This window comes from Mus caroli, chromosome 12, assembly GCF_900094665.2.
Source record: "Mus caroli chromosome 12, CAROLI_EIJ_v1.1, whole genome shotgun sequence".
NCBI lineage: Eukaryota > Metazoa > Chordata > Mammalia > Rodentia > Muridae > Mus > Mus caroli.
In genome coordinates this window covers 60077570-60093967 of record NC_034581.1, presented here as the reverse complement: position 1 = coordinate 60093967, position 16398 = coordinate 60077570, and the positions used below count along the sequence as shown (strand labels likewise).

Here is a 16398-nt window from a genome sequence, read left to right as displayed (position 1 = left end):
CATTGGACTTGCAAACTTTATATGCCCCAATACAGGGGAATGCCAGGGCCAAAAGAATGGGAATGGGTGGGTAGGGAATTGGGGGGGGGGTATGAGGGACTTTTGGGATAGCATTGGAAATGTAATTGAGGAAAATACGTAATAAAAAAAAATACATTACAGACTGAAAAAAAAAAAGATATTAGACAGAGCAGAGCCCCTCGTGCAGGCTCTCTGAGGTTGGACAGAGTTACTAGGGAGGAAAGCATATCTGAGTACCGTCTGATGAGGACTCAGAGTCACACAGAACATGACAAGCAAGCCCATGGTGGGATAGCATGATGAGAAATGTCGGAGCCAAAGGAGAGTGTCAAGAGTGTTGCCCTTGGAGGTTACCAAGCACATGCAAATATGTAGCCCTGTGACTGTCATGAGAGTCTAAGGAACTTATCCTTAAGGGTTCTTTGAAGCTCTTTGACTATTTATGTGGCGCTTGACCTGGGACCTGAATCCCTCAGCTCATCACTTTGTCCAGCCATACGAGCATCAAGGTACCAACATTGTTCTAAGCTGGCTCCACAGTACTTCCTATTGTGGCAAGGAAAGCTGGGGAAACTGTGGGGGACACGAGAGGGCAAAGGAGCCCCTTATCCTAGAATCTGACTAAAGCCTCTGGCAGCTGAGAAACAATATTTGCTGTCAAGTCTACTGACAACCAGTTGCTGTTCCTTTCACATGCAGATATCCTATATTAAAATAGCAACAATCCGGGCTTAAGGCCCAAATGTCTATGACCTTACTTGAGGCCTTGCTACTTTCCCCCAACCTCTAGGGCAGTGGTTTTCAACCTGTAAGTTACTGCGGCCCCCATTGGGGTTGAGCAAACTTTTTCCAGGGGCCAGCGAAGACCATCAAAAAAAAAAAAAAAAACCAGATGTTTACATTATGATTCCTAACAGTAGCAAAATTACAGTTATGAGTAGCGACGAAAATAATTTTCTGGTTAGGTGTTACCACAACATGAGGAAACTGTATTACAGGGTTGCAGCATTAGGGAAATTGATATCCACTGCTCTAGGGAATGCAGTGCAGGGGCAGAGTGCTTGACCAGCATCCATGAGGTCAAGAGGTCAGATAGCAGGTAAGAAAAAGGCTGGCAGGAGAGACTGTTCAGTGGTTAAGAGCACTAGCTGCTACTGCAGAGGACCTGAATTCAGTTCCCAGCGCTGATATGGAGCACACAACCATCTGTGACTCCAGTTCCAGGGACTCAACACTTTCTCCTGACTCCCATGGGCACGTGGGACAAAACCATATATGCAGGAATTCATACCAATAACTCTTTAAAGAAAATAGAACCAGGTGTGGTAGTGCATAACTTTAATCCCAGCGCTCAGGAGACAAGAGGATCTCTGAGTTCCAGGGCAGCCAGGGATACATAGGGAAATCACATCTGGAAAAACAGAAAATAAAGAAATTAAAAATTCTGCAGCCATTCCTTTCTCCAGACAGTGATTGAGGCTCAAACCAAACTGGTTCGTCTACCTTAATGTATCCTTGTTGACTAGATGGCTGCCTTACCAAGTGTTACCCTGTCAGGTGCCCCTGCAGACGTACCCAGTTCTAAGACAGTAATGACCCAAATCTTATACATGACTAGTGTAAAAACAATGAGTGTGCCCCCCTCTCATATTCACACTTAGGTATATCTTCATTTCTTCTGAGTACCTCTTTTTCTCCTCACTTTTAAGCATATATATATATATATATATATATATATATATATATATATAATATAGATTTAATAAAATCTTCCACTTTTCTTCATAAACTAACTAGTGCAGACATGAATCCTCATTTGACCTGAGTTGAGTAAGGTCCCTGGAACTCCAGAGGAACCAACTCATCGGGCTACTGAAGGTGACAGCAGGGAACTGTGACCCTTTTACCTGTCCCCCTAACTGCTCAACCATTTTATCCTTCATACCGTTGAGACAACAGACCTGTGCTTCCCCTGTCTAATTGAGCTCCCTTTAACATTTCTTTTTACAAAGGTCAGATCTGCACGGAGATCTGAAGGTTCACTAGTCTCAATTCTTCCCCATGTTTAATCTTTCACAGCATCAGTTTCTTGGAGGATCTGAATATAAGCAATGGCACAGTGAAAACACTAGACTAGACCACTCCAAGGGCTTAAGATTTAATGGGGATCAAATTGCAAAGGCTATTTCTTTGGAGGTGGGGCAGACAGAAGGAAGAACAAAAGGACAGAAAAGTAAGATTTTATATGATGCCAATGTCCTGTTTAGGGAAACATCACCAGCACTGGTATTGGGGGGGGGGGGCTTTGGACCTGACACTAAGCTGGTACATTTTATACTTATAGTACTTATGAGATTATATTTTTTAACCTGGAATTTGACCACCTTTACTCACAAATTTAATTCAGATCCACACTCAGTCATTTTCTCATGGCCCCGTAAGGGCATTTTCTCCCTCCCTGATGCTTTCATCTCCTCTCACTTGCTTTTAACTTGGAATAGTTGGTTGACTTATGATTCAGAAATCTGAAAAAGTCACTTAAATTTCTTTTCCCTAGGACAAGGACCTAGAGCCTTGTGTATAGTAAGACATCTGCCATGAAGCCACACCCTAGTACTCTTTAGGTTTTGAGACTGGATCTAGATAGGTCAACCATGCTGGCCTCAAACTCATTCTGTGGCCCAAGATAGATTTAAAAGTTTAATCTACTACCTAAGCCTTTGGAGTAGCTGAGAGCAGAGCTACATTATCCACTTACCCACTTCCATTCTTAATGTTAAATTCATGATCCCCACCCCAATCCCCCACCGCATTCCCAGGCCCCCCGTTGGGATTGTGAGTCACTACAGGTATGGTCAAAGGGCAAATGAAAAACACCATGCTCCTGACTTGACCCTAAGACCAGGGCTAAGAGAAAAACCGCCTTGACCTTGACCTGATCGCAAGCCCAAGACTAAGGTCAAGAAACAGAGTCCCTCTGTCTCCACCCTCGGGGTCCCCCGCCAAGAATTCCAATATAATATCCCTGCCTCAATCAAGCTCAGTTCCCTGCTTCTTCTAAAGGCAACCACTCTACTGTGTGAGGTGTGTTGTGTCTCAACCGCTGGAGCAGAATTGTTATGCCAGCTTTGGGGATACCTTTCCTGGCAGCTGAGGAAGAGACAAAACACATCTGTAGGGGAAGCAGTTCCCTTCAGAGCACCAACACATACTACAGGCTGCCCTCCGATTGATTCTCCATCCTCTTGCCTCAACCTCCCAGTCTTAGGATAATAGACATGTACCACCAAGTGACAAAACAGACTTCAGGAACCAGTGCCACAAAACGCACTGCAACCGACATTCACTGAGAAAATAAATTCTACTATGGTCCTTAGATTTTTTTTAAAGATTAATTTATTTATTTTATGTATATTGAGTACACTATAGTTGTACAGATATGGTTGTGTACAAGGTTGAGCTTTCATGTGGTTGCTGGGAATTGAATTTTTTGTTTGTTTTGGAGACAGGGTTTCTCTGTATAGCCCTAGCTGTCCTGGAACTCACTCTGTACACCAGGCTGGGCTCGAACTCAGAAATCCGCCTGCTTCTGCCTCCCGAGTGCTGGGATTAAAGGCGCGCGCCACCACGCCCGGCTTGAATTTTTTTTAGGACCTCTGCTCACTCCGGTCCACCCCGCTAGCTCCAGTCAACTCTGCTCGCTCAGTGTCTGCTCCCTCCGGCCCAAAGATTTACTATAAAGAACACTGACGCTGTCTTCAGACACACCAGAAGAGGGCATCAGATCCCATTACAGATGGTTGTGAGCCACCATGTGGTTGCTGGGAATTTAACTCAGGCCCTCTGGAAGAGCCAGTTCAGTCTACTACTTGGGAGCAACTTTTTTTTTTTTTTTTTTCCGAAAAATCTAAACAGCAAACTGAAAGAAAAATTCCTTCAAACTCTCTAAAGCACTTTTTCTCCTCAGAACGGACTACACTGAGAAAGTCAACTGCTCTGCGAGCGCAGCCTAGAACTAACAAGTGTGGCCCGCAAGGGTCAAACTTAGTAAATCGCGCCTGGGTAAGCGCTGCTGGGCGTCAACCGTCGTGGGGTTTTCTCCCCGCGGAGCATCACGGGAGGAGTGGCGAGGCGCTCCCGGGGGCCCGCCCTGTGGAGAGAAACAAACTCCACGAGCAACCGAGGGGCCTCGGTCGGACGCTTTCCGCTCTCAGCCTCGGGCCGCTCTGGGCTGTGCTCCTGTTTCCTGGAGTCCCGGAAGACGCGCCGTGTCGCCACCTCTGCGCGCGCCAATCGCAGGCACCGGGAGGCGGGCTCTCGGGATTTGAAATCCAGCGCTGTTTGTCCGTGCTGGGGAAGTGGATGAGGAAGGCGAGGGAGCTCCAGTCTGTGCCTCTGCGGACACGCGTGGAGCCCTTGCCCGGGCCTCCGTGGGTCTGAGGCGCTGCGAGCCCTGGGTAACCACGGCCTCGTGCTGCTGCCCTCACCAAGGTAGGTCCTCTGCTCCCTCAGCCTCGCGGACCGATCGGCCAGTCCCCGCCTGACTCTTCCTCCCTCTTCTAACTTCTGCTCTGTTCGCTCGGCCGCTCGTCAACATTGCTGCCCTAGCGCTCGAGATTTGTTCTAAAATCAGAAGTCTCCGTGAGGAGTAGCGTGCCAGTGCCCAACTCTTCGTCTCCGGACCCAGCATCCCTAGAGGCAGCCGCTTATGCGTTCGTAGGATTGAATTCCATGCTTGTTGCAGGCATCTGTAGATGTTAAAGATTTTGTTTGGAAAACAGGAAGTTCCATGAAACACAGGGCCCCCCCATGGAGGCGCTAGAGAAAGTACCCAAGGAGCTAAAGGGGTCTGCAACCCTATAGGTGGAACAACATGATGAACTACCCTGTACTGCCAGAGCTGTGTCTCTAGCTGCATATGTAGCAGAAGATGGCCTTGTCGGCCACCAGTGGGAGGAGAGGCCCTTGGTCTTGCGAAGATTATATGCCTCTTTATGAGGGAATACCAGGGCCAGGAAGCAGGAGTGGGTGGGTTGGGGAGGGGGGGGCGGGGGGAGGAGTATTGGGGATATCATTTGAAATGTAAATGAAGAAAATCTAATAATAATAAAAAAGAAAAACAGAAAGTTCCTTCATCCTATCCTTAAAGTATAACACTTTACAGTCAGGCGCATTTGTTGTTTATTTTAGAGATTATAATTTACTTACATTCTCCTCCCCCTTTCCTCCCTCCAAACCCTCCCTTACAAACCTCCCTACTCTCTTTCAAATTCAGTGGTTCATTTTCACCAATAACAGTTGCAGATATGTACAAACATACACACACACACACACATATTATATATTCCTAGCTATAACCTGCTGAATCCGTGTAATGTTGCCAGTATGTATGATTTGTTGTTGTTTTATGGGTTTCTTAACGTGCTTATGCTCATAGGCATGTGATTTGGGTTTTTTAAAATGTGACCATAAAGTCTGTTTTGCCATTTAATCCTTCTGCAATTTTTAATGTCGTTCTCATTGTTTTTGTTGTTGAGTACATCGAATTGAGATTTATAAATGAATTGTCACTGGGAGAAGCAGGAGCTGATAGGTGGTAAGGTGCTCTGCTATTTAAATGTCCTGCAGCATTTGTCTTTTGAATATGCCTGGTTTATCCACACAAGCATTCCTTATGATATCATGCTAGTAGAAAAGTTACACATACATTTATTTCACCAAGCGTGTAACAGTGCTTGCTAGAAGTGTTGCAGTAGGGTTCTACTGGGGAGTCTTCTGGCAATGATGCTTTGGAAGCTGAGGGCTGAACCCACATTTGCAGTGAAAGTCCTTCAGCTGTGGCAGGCTGGGTGGGATATTGCATTGCTAGAGGTCCCAGGAGACACTTAAGAGCAGGACATTGACTTGGTCCCGTGTGGGCTCGGCAACAGTACCTGAAGTTCCTTAGTGACTGAGGCCAACGTCTCAAGTCCTCTTGTCACTGGCTAGAGACACCATTCTCAGAGTTTCAGATTTTATTATTTGTGGTGGTGGGGTGGGGTTAGCTTTGCACTCTTAGGGCCCACAGCTTGAGATTGGTTTATTTACATATCAACACCATCTTGGGGTTAGTTCATTAGCACACTGGCCCTGTCTGGGCTAGGCTCCTATCTGAGCTTCTGGGTGGCCTCTGATGGCTTGCTTCTGAAACCTAGTTCTTTAACTATTATTTTTCAAGTTACACCAAATGACTATTAAACTATGTGACTATTGACATATGGAGGTGAGGTGCTGCTGCTGCTGCTCCTCCTCCCCCTCCCTCCTCCTTCTCATTATGAATGTTTGAACCTAGGGTCTTCCAGTCTAGGCAGGCAACAGGTATTGGCCACTGGCTGTAACCTCATGTTTACCTTTTCTTTTGAAAGAGGATCTGTAGTGACTTTGCTCTGTAGCCATCTTGGAGGCCTTGAACTTACTATTCTCTTGCTTTCCAAATAGCTGGGTCTATGGGCCTTGTGCCTCAGTTCAGCTTTTATCTGTCCTTAACATTTCTGGTCTGTTGATACAAATTAGGCTTGTTTTCAGCTTATTTGCATTTTAAAAAGTATTTATTTATTGTATGTATGTGAGTACACTGTCGCTGTCTACAGACAAACTAGAAGAAGGCATTGGATACCATTACAGATGGTTGTGAGCCACCATGTGGTTGCTGGGAATTGAACTCAAGACCTCTGGAAGAGCAGTCGGTGCTCTTAACTGCTGAGCCTCTCTCCAGCCCCTTAGTTGCAATTTTTATTTGTGAAGTATTCCATCAGACTGAAGGACTGAGGGTACGCAATCCAAACTTTGCCAGTTCCCTGGCATTGTACAGTCTATTCATTTTTATTTTTGAGATAGTGTAGCTTTATTGGCATTATTAGTGGCTGTTACTAACTCCCATCACTGCTCACCTGATAAATACACATCTCTTGAGTGCTAAGGACAATATAGTCATATAGTTCAGTGGTTTTATGCATACTTGATGCCCTAGCTTCAAGCTCTTGCAGTTCTAAATTAAAAAAAAAATGAATGAATGAATGAATAAAGCACATCAGTTTATAGCTGTTGAGCTAAAGATTATGAAAAAATTACACGGCTTTTCTGTCACAGGGAGTCCTGGCCCTCAGGAAGCAGAGGCAGGCCAGCCAGGGCTACACAGAGAAATCCTGAAAAATACATCTCTGCAGTCCCCTTATAATAAATCATTAGGTAAAGTAGGACTTTATATATGAATTTTCAAGTTGCTTATTTGCCTTTTGAAAAAATTGATATCTTTTGATCTAATTGCTTTAATAATTATTATTTTATTTTTTTGAGACAAGGTTTCATAGCTAAGGCTGGCCTTGAACTTGCTGTCTTGTTTCAACACATACATTACATGTATGTGCCACTCTGTCCAGTGTTTATTAGTACTTTCCATGATAGGTCTTTTCCATTTAGATGATATAAAAAGTTACTAGAATTGTTATAAATTCAGTAGTAAGAGATGCTATAAATCCTGACTAATAAGTTCTGGGCACTTAGGATTGTAATATTAGGATTGAAATATTAATATTTCCACATTAATATAATGTATTATTATATACTTGGATTTTTTCTAGTTATGGAAAATAAAATTTACGAATAAGAAACAAGCCAGGTGTGGTAATACATGCTTATAATCCCAGCACCAAGAGGGGTAGAGTGGGAACAGTTCAGGGTTGATGCCAGCCTGGACAATAAAGCAAAACTGTGTCTCAGAAAAGAAAGAAACAAATTTAAGACCATGTATATTTAAATTAATAATTTTTTCCAAAAATTCTAAATAGCAATATACGTAAAGAATTATGCTTAAAAACAAGTTCCTCTTTATTAGAAGTTTTTAAATAACATTAAATATTCTGGAACACAATAGAGCCAGGCCATTTTAATAATTAAATGAGTATTTCAGGCATTTACTTCGATCATTATTGCTTCTGACTTAAACTTTTTAAGTGCATATAGGGAAGTACACTTGTTAAACTTAATATTTTATAGCCTAATATGTAGCCTAATAGCCTAATGCAGATGTCATTCTCTTTATGCAAACACTAGATTGGAACTTTAAAGAGTTATGCTTGAATACATTTCACTGCAGAAGTAGAATGCTTTTATAGCATGCTCAAGACCCTATGTTAATCCCCAGTGTCAGAACTAAAAGTGGACACGAAACTCATCCTCGTTGGTTGTAAAATCCCTTAGAGGAACGCATTCCTGTAGCTGTCAAGTACATCTCAAAAACAGATGTTCACAATTCAGAACTTAAGGATATTAACTATGTTATTTGTTGGATGGTGCTTTTTTTAAAAAATGGAATATTTTATGTATTTACATCTCAGATGTTATTCCCTTTCCTGATTTCCCCTATGGAATCCCCCTGTCCAATTCCCCCTCCCCCTGCTTGTATGAGAGTACTGCCCTATCTACCCACCCATCCACCCACAACCTTCGAGTCTTCACAGGACCAAGGGCTTCTCCTATTGATGCCAGACAATGCTATCCTATGCTACATATATGAAGCTGGATCCATGGGTCCCTCCATGTGTGCTCTTTGGTTGGTAGTTTAGTTCCTGGGTGCTCGGGGTGGGGGTAGGGGGGGGAAGGTGTCTGGTAAGTTGATAATTGTTATTCTTCCTATAGGTTGGAAACCCCTTTAGCTCCTTTAGTACTTTCCATTGGGGTCCCCATGCTCAGTTGGCTGCGAGCATCTGCCTCTGTATTTTTCAGGCTTTGGCAGAGACTCTCCTTAGTTATAACAGACTCAGCAAGCACTTCTTGGCTTCTACAACAGTGTCTGGTTTGGTGTCTGTATATGGGATAGATCCCCAGGTGGGACAGTCTCTGGATGGCCTTTCCTTCAGTCTCTGCTCCACACTTTGTCCCCGTATTTTCTTAGACAGGAGCCCTTCTGGGTTAAAAATTTGGAAATGAGTGGGTGGCCCCATCCCCCAACCAGGGGCCTTGCCTAACCTCTGGATATGGTCTCTATAGGTTCTCCCTCCCTTTTGTTGGGCATTTCAGCTAATCACATCCCTGTTGGGGTCCTGGGAGCCTCTTGCTTTCCTGGCATCTGGGACTTGCTGGTGGCCACTCACAGTTCCCCATCCCTCACTGCTTCACACCTCTATTCAAATTTCTGATCTTCTGTATATCATCCTCTTCTCCTATACCTGATCTTGACCCCCCATTTTCCCCCACCCTCTTTCTTTCTTCCTCCCGAGTCCCACCTTTTTTTTTTTTTTAAAGAATTATTTATTATTATATTTAAGTACACTTGCTATCTTCAGATGCACCAGAAGAGGGTGTCAGATCTCATGCTGGGTGGTTGTGAGCCACCATGTGGTTGCTGGGATTTGAACTCAGGACCTCTGTGCTCTTACCTGCTGTGCCATCTCGCCAGCCAGAGTCCAACCTTCTACCTCACTTGAGTATTTTGTTCCTTCTTCTAAGAAGTACTGAAACATCCACATTTTGGTCTTCTTCTTGAACTTCATATGGTCTATGAATTATATCTTGGGTATTCCAAGCTTTTCGGCTAATATCCTCTTATCAGTGAGTGCAAACTATGTGTGTTTTGTGATTGGGTTTTTATCTCACTCAGGATGATATTTTTTAGTTCCATCCATTTCCCTAAGAATTTCATGGAGTCATTGCTTTTAATAGCTGAGTAGTACTTCATTGTGTAAATATACCACATTTTTTGTATCCATTTCTCTGTTGAGGGGCATCTGGGTTCTTTCCAGCTTCTGGCTATTATAAATATAGCTGCTATGAACGTAGTAGAACGTATATCCTTGTTATATGTTGGAGCATCTTTTGGGCATATGTGTAGGAGTGGTATAGCTGGTCTTCAGGTAGTACTGTGTCCAATTTTCTGAGGAATCGCCAAATTGATTTCCAGAGTGGTTGTACCAACTTGCAATCCCACCAGCAATGGAGGAGTGTTCTTCTTTCTCTGCATCCTCTCCAGCATCTGCTGCCACCTGAGTTTTTGATCTTAACCATTCTGACTGGTGTGAGGTGGAATCTCAGGGTTGTTTTGATTTGCATTTCCCTGATGAGTAAGGATGTTGAACATTTCTTTAGGTGCTTTTCTGCCATTCGAAATTCCTCAGTTGTAGGATTTATAAAGATCTTTTCCCAGTCTGTTGGTTGCCGTTTTGTCCTATTGACAGTGTCCTTTACCTTACAGAAGCTTTGCAATTTTATGAGGTCCCATTTGTTGATTGTTGATCTTAGAGCATTGGTATTGTGTTCAGGAAATTTCCCCTTGTGCTCATATGTTCAAGGCTCTTCTCCTATGTACGGTTCAGTGTATCTGGTTTTATGTAGAAGTCCTTGATCCACTTGGACTTGAGCTTTATACAAGGAGATAAGAATGGATCGATTTGCATTCTTCTACTTGCTAACCACGAGTTGAGCCAGCACCATTTATTGAAAATGCTGTCTTTTTTCTACTGGATGGTTTTAGCCCCTTTGTCAAAGATTAAGTGACCATAGTTGTGTGGGTTCATTTCTGGGTCTTCAATTCTATTCCATTGATCTACCTGCCTGTCTCTGTACCAATACCATGCAGTTTTTATCACAATCTGTCAGTAATTCAGCTTGAGGTCTGGGATTTCCGCAGAAGTTCTTTTTTTGTTGAGAATGCTTTTCACTATCCTGGGTTTTTTGTTATTCCAAATGAATCTGTAAATTGTTTTTTCTAACTTTATGAAGAATTGAGTTGGAATTTTGATGGAGATTACATTGAATCTGTAGATAGCTTTTGACAAGATGGCCATGTTTACAATACTAATCCTGCCAGTCCATGAGCATGGGAGAATTTTCCATCTTGTGAGATCTTCTGGTTTCTTTCTTCAGGGACTTGAAATTCTTGACATACAGATATTTCAGTTGCTTGGTTAGAGTCACACCAAGGTATTTTATATTATTTGTGACTATTGTGAAGGGTGTTGTTTCCCTAATTTCTTTCTCAGCCTGTTTATCCTTTGTGTAGAGAAAGGCTACTGATTTGTTTGAGTTAATTTTATATCCAGCTACTTTGCTGAAGTTGTTTATCGGGTGTAGAAGTTCTCTGGTAGAATTCTGGGGTCACTTAAGTATACTATCATATCATTTGCAAATAGCAATATTTTGACTTATTCCTTTCCAATTTGTATCCCTTTGACCAATGTTTGTTGTCTAATTGCTCTGGCTAGGACTTTGAGTACTATATTGAATAGGTAGGGAGAGAGTGGGCAGTCTTGCCTAGTCCCTGATTTTAGTGGGATTCCTTCAAGTTTTCTCTCCATTTAGTTTGATGTTGGCTATTGATTTGCTGTATATTGTTTTTACTATGTTTAGGTGTGGGCTATGAATTCATGATCTTTCCTAGACTTTTACCATGAAGGGGTGTTGAATTTTGTCAAATGGTTTCTCAGTATCTAGTGAGATGATCATGTGGTTGTTTTTTTTTTCCCATTGAGTTTGTTTATATAGTGGATTATGTTGATGCATTTCAGTATATTGAACCATCCCTGCACACCTGGGATAAAGCCTACTTGATCATGGTGGATGATCCTTTTGATGTGTTCTTGCATTCAGTTTGCGAGAATTTTATTGAGTTTTTTGTATCGATATTCATAAGGAAAATTGGTCAGAAATGCTCTTTCTTTGTTGGGTCTTTGTGCGGTTTAGGTATAAGCGTAATTGTGGCTTCATAGAATGAATTGGGTAGTGTTCCTTCTGTTTCTATTTTGTGGAATAGTTTGAAGAGTATTGGTACTAGGTTTTCTTTTGAAGGTCTGATAGAACTCTGCACTAAACCCATCTGGTCCTGGGTTTTTTCTTGGTTGGGAGACTTTTAATGACTGCTGCTATTTCTTTAGGGGTTATGGGATTGTTTAGATGATTTATCTGATCCTGATTTAGCTTTGGTACCTGGTATCTGCATAAAAATTGTCCATTTCATCTAGATTTTCTAGTTTTGTTGATTATAAGCTTTTATTGTAGCATCTGATGACATTTTGGATTTTTTCAGTTTCTGTTGTTTATGTCTCCCTTTTCATTTCTGATTTTGTTAATTTGGATACTATTGTTCGTGCCCTCTGGTTAGTCTGGCTAAGGGTTTTTCTATCTTGTTGATTGCTTCAAAGAATCAGCTCCTGGTTTTGTTGATTCTTTGTATAGTTTTTTTTTTTTTTTTTTTTTTTTTTTTTTTTTTTTTTTTTCCTACTTGGTTGATTCAGCCCTGAGTTTATTTCCTTCTGTCTACTCCTTTGCTTCATTTTGTTATAGAGCTGTCATGCTGCTAGTGTATGCTTTCTCCAGTTTCTTTTTGGAGGTAGTCATAGCTATGAGTTTTCCTCTTAGCAGTGCTTTCTTTGTGTCCCATGAGTTTGGGTATGTTGTGGCTTCATTTTCATTAAATTCTAAAACGTCTTAAATTTCTTTCTTTATTTCTTCCTCGACCAAGTTATCATTAAGTAGAGCGTTGTTTAGCTTCCATGTGTATGTGGGCTTTCTGTTGTTTTTGTTGTTATTGAAGACCAGCCTTAGTCCGTGGTGATCTGATAGGATGCATGGGATTATTTCAGTCTTCTAGTATCTGTTGAGGCCTGTTTTGTGACCGATTATATGGTCAGTTTTGAAGAAGGTACCATGAGGTGCTGAAACTAAGGTAAATTCTTTTGTTTTAGGATAAAATGTTCAATAGATATCTGTGAAATCCATTTGGTTCATAACCTGTTAGTTCCACTGTGTTTCTGTTTAGTTTCTGATTCCATGATCTTTCCATTGATGAGAGTAGGTTGTTGAAGCCTCCCACTATTTTTATTTATTTATTTATTTATTTATTTATTTATTATATGTAAGTACACTGTAGCTGTCTTTAGACACACCAGAAGAGGGAGTCAGATCTCATTACGATGGTTGTGAGCTACCATGTGGTTGCTGGGATTTGAACTCGGGACCTTTGGAAGAGCAGTCGGAGCTCTTAACCACTGAGCCATCTCTCCAGCCCGAAGCCTCCCACTATTATTGTGTGAGGTCCAATGTGTGCTTTGAACTTTAGTAAAGTTTCTTAGTGAATGTGGATGCCCTTGCATTAGGAGTATAGATGTTCATAATTGAGAGTTCATCTTGGTAGATTTTTTCCTTTGATGTGTCCTTCCTTATATTTTTTGATAACTTTGGGTTGAAAGTTGATTTTATTTGATATTAGAATGGCTACTCCAGCTTGTTTCTTGGGACCATTTGCTTTGAAAATTGTTTTCCAGATCTTTACTCTGAGGTACTGTCTGTCTTTGACACTGAGGTGTGTTTCCTGTATGTAACAAAATGCTGGATCCTATTTATGTATCCAGTCTGGTAGTCTATGTCTTTTTATTGGGGAATTGAATTCATTGATGTTAAGAGATATTAAGGAAAAGTAATTTTTGTTTCCTGTTATTTTTGTTTTTAATATGTTTGTGTAGCTATCTTCTTTTGGGTTTATTGAAAGATTACTTTCCTGATTTTTCTAGGGTGTATTTTCCCTCCTTGTTTGGTTTTTGTTTTTGTTTTTTGCTTGTTTTTTTTTTTTTATTTTTTTATCTATTATCCTATGTAGGGCTGGATTTGTGGAAAGATATTTTGTAAATTTGTTTTTGTCATGGAATATTTTGGTTTTGCCATCTATGGTAATTGAGAGTTTTGCTGGGTATAGTGGTAGCCTGTGCTGGCATTTGTGTTCTCTTAGAGTCTGTATGACATCTGCCTAGAATCTTCTTTATTGTCTCTGTTGAGAAGTATAGTATTATTCTCATAGGTCTGCCTTTATATGTTACTTGACCTTTTTCCCTTACTGCTTTTAATATTCTTTTCTTTTTTTTTTTTTGTGCATTTGGTGTTTTGATTATTATGTGACAGGAGGAATTTCTTTTCTGGTCCAATCTATTTGGAGTTCTGTAGGCTTCTTATATGTTCTTTAAGTTAGGGAAGTTTTCTTCTATAAATTTGTTGAAGATATTTAATGGCCCTTTAAGTTGGGAATCTTTGCTCTCTTCTATACTTGTTGACCTTAGGTTTGGTCTTATTATTGTGTTCTGGATTTCCTGGATATTTTAGGTTAGGAGCTTTTTGCATTTTGCATTTTCTTTGCCTGTTGTGTCAGTGTTTTCTATGGTATCTTCTTCCCCTGAGATTCTCTCTTCCATCTCTTGTATTTTGTTGGTGATGCTTGCATATATGACTTCTGATCTCTTTCCTAGGTTTTCTATCTCCAGGGTTATCTCCCTTTGTGATTTCTTTATTGTTTCTATTTCCATTTTTAGATCCTGGATGGTTTTTGTTCAATTCCTTTACCTGTTTGGTTGTGTTTTCCTGTAATTTTTAAGGGATTTTTTGTGTTTCCTCTTTAAGGGCTTCTAACTGTTTGTGTTCTCCTGTATTTCTTTAAGGGAGTTATTTATGTCCTTCCTAAAGTTCCCTATCATCATTATGAGATGTGATTTTAAATCCAAACCTTGTTTTTACAGTGTGTTGGGATATCTAGGATTTGCTGTGGTGGGAGAACTGGGTTCTATAGTGCCAAGTAGCCTTGCTTTCTGTTACTTATGTTCTTGCACTTGCCTCTAGTCATCTGGTTATCCCTGGTGTTAGCTGGTTTTGCTGTCTCTGATTGTGGTTTCTCTCTCCTGTGGGCCTTTGAACCTGTGCTTTTAATGGTGTCAGCAGTCCTGAGGAGACCAGCTCTCTCTGGGTGGTAATGAGGTGTAGAGAACTGTGTGTCAACATTTCTGGGAGACCAGTTCTCTCAGGGCGGGATTTGGTTGTGGAGAGCTGCGTCACAGGGTTTAGTTCCAGGGTGCTGATGGAGAGTGGAAGGATCCTGTCCCTGGCTGCTCTGCAGTACCCATACCCTGTGCATTCCTGGTGGGTCCCTTTTTGACCAGTTAGTGGAGCAAAGTGATGGTCTCTCCTGTGAACTTAGGAGTGACAGAACTTCTGGGAGACTAGCTCTCTCCAGGTGGGATTTGGGTAGGGAGGACTGTGGGACAGACAGCCTTAGTTCCAGGGCTGCTTTTTTTTTAATGGGCAGTTTTGAATGTCAAACTGCTCGTCTATTGAAAAATAATGAAAATTATAATTTAATAAAAACATTAAACATTAATCTGGTTTGTGAGCTGTATATTCTCTAGTGTTGATAAGAGTCAATTAAAACTTCTAATGGTATAATGTTGTTAATGGAAAATTGGCAAATTTTTGACTCTTTTTTTATTTTTTTCTCTTTTCCTTTTTGGTTTTTGAGACAGTTTCTCTGTATAGCCCTGGGTGTCCTGGAACTCACTCTGTAGACCAGGATGGCCTCGAACTCAGAAATCTAGTTGCCTCTTCCTCCCAAGTGCTGGGACTAAAGGTGTGCGCCACCACTGCCAGGCTGATATATGTTTAAAGGGACCAAACTGATAAAAGTTAATTACATTACAGGTTTCTCTGGACTCCTTCTGAAGTTCTGTCTGAAAATTTGTGTTGAATGAATTTTCTATAAAAAGAATTTTGTTGCCACTCTCCTATCAAGATGATTGTAACACCTTTGAAGCATTCAGGAATTCATTTGTCTTCTGGAACATTGCAAAGAAGAAATATGCCTCTAGATGCAGTCTTTATTGACAGCATCCCTTCAGGCACACTCACTCCTTTGAAAGATTTGGTAAAATATCAGAAGTCCTCTTTAAAAGTTAATGGTCATATAAAGAATCAGTTATTAGAAATAAGAACTTCTAACGATAAAGATATATTTCAATCCACCATGTTATCAGAGGTTACCCTTCCGAGCAGCTCTCTTGATATCAGTGTTATAAAGCCCAACATGGATAGATTAAGAAATGAAATGATTTATGAATCACCAGGTAAAATCTTTCAAAGAATGAAAGCAAAAGTACAGCGTGACAAACAAGAACAACTGACAAGGAACAGTAGCATGTTGGCATCACCACAGGGTGAACACAGCAAAGCCTTTCCTCCTAACACAGACAAGAAAGCTCAGTTGCAACATACCTATATCTGTGAGAAAAAAGAAAAGTTGTTCCAATCCAATGACCCTTCACTAGGAGGTTAGTGTGATTACATAAGGGTTTAAAATGTCTTTTTAACTGTTTAATGTGTCAGTTTTACGAGCTTAGTTAAAATAATGAACAGACTACCAAAATGTCTTCTCACATTCCAGTGAAAGTAATTTTTATTGTGGGACAGAAGAGAGAGAACTGCAGACATGGTATCAAATCCCAGCACTGGGGAAGCATGTAGTCTAGGTTGGCCTCAAGTTTGAAAGTCTCCTGAATGCTGGGATTACAGGAATACATATCATATTACATTACT

The 16398-nt window shown here is 41.1% G+C and overlaps 1 protein-coding gene across 1 annotated transcript in view; it reads left to right on the top strand.

The window, feature by feature from the left end:
- Positions 1 to 4328: 4328 nt before the first annotated feature.
- The window catches only part of Mis18bp1 (MIS18 binding protein 1), a 41640-nt gene continuing 29570 nt past the window's right edge, over positions 4329 to 16398 (top strand). Inside the window, exons 1-2 of the mRNA XM_021179176.2 lie at positions 4329 to 4512; positions 15508 to 16133. Of these exons, the coding sequence (XP_021034835.1) occupies positions 15599 to 16133 (535 nt within the window). The 5' untranslated portion in view covers positions 4329 to 4512; positions 15508 to 15598. The remainder of the gene's footprint in view (positions 4513 to 15507; positions 16134 to 16398) is intronic.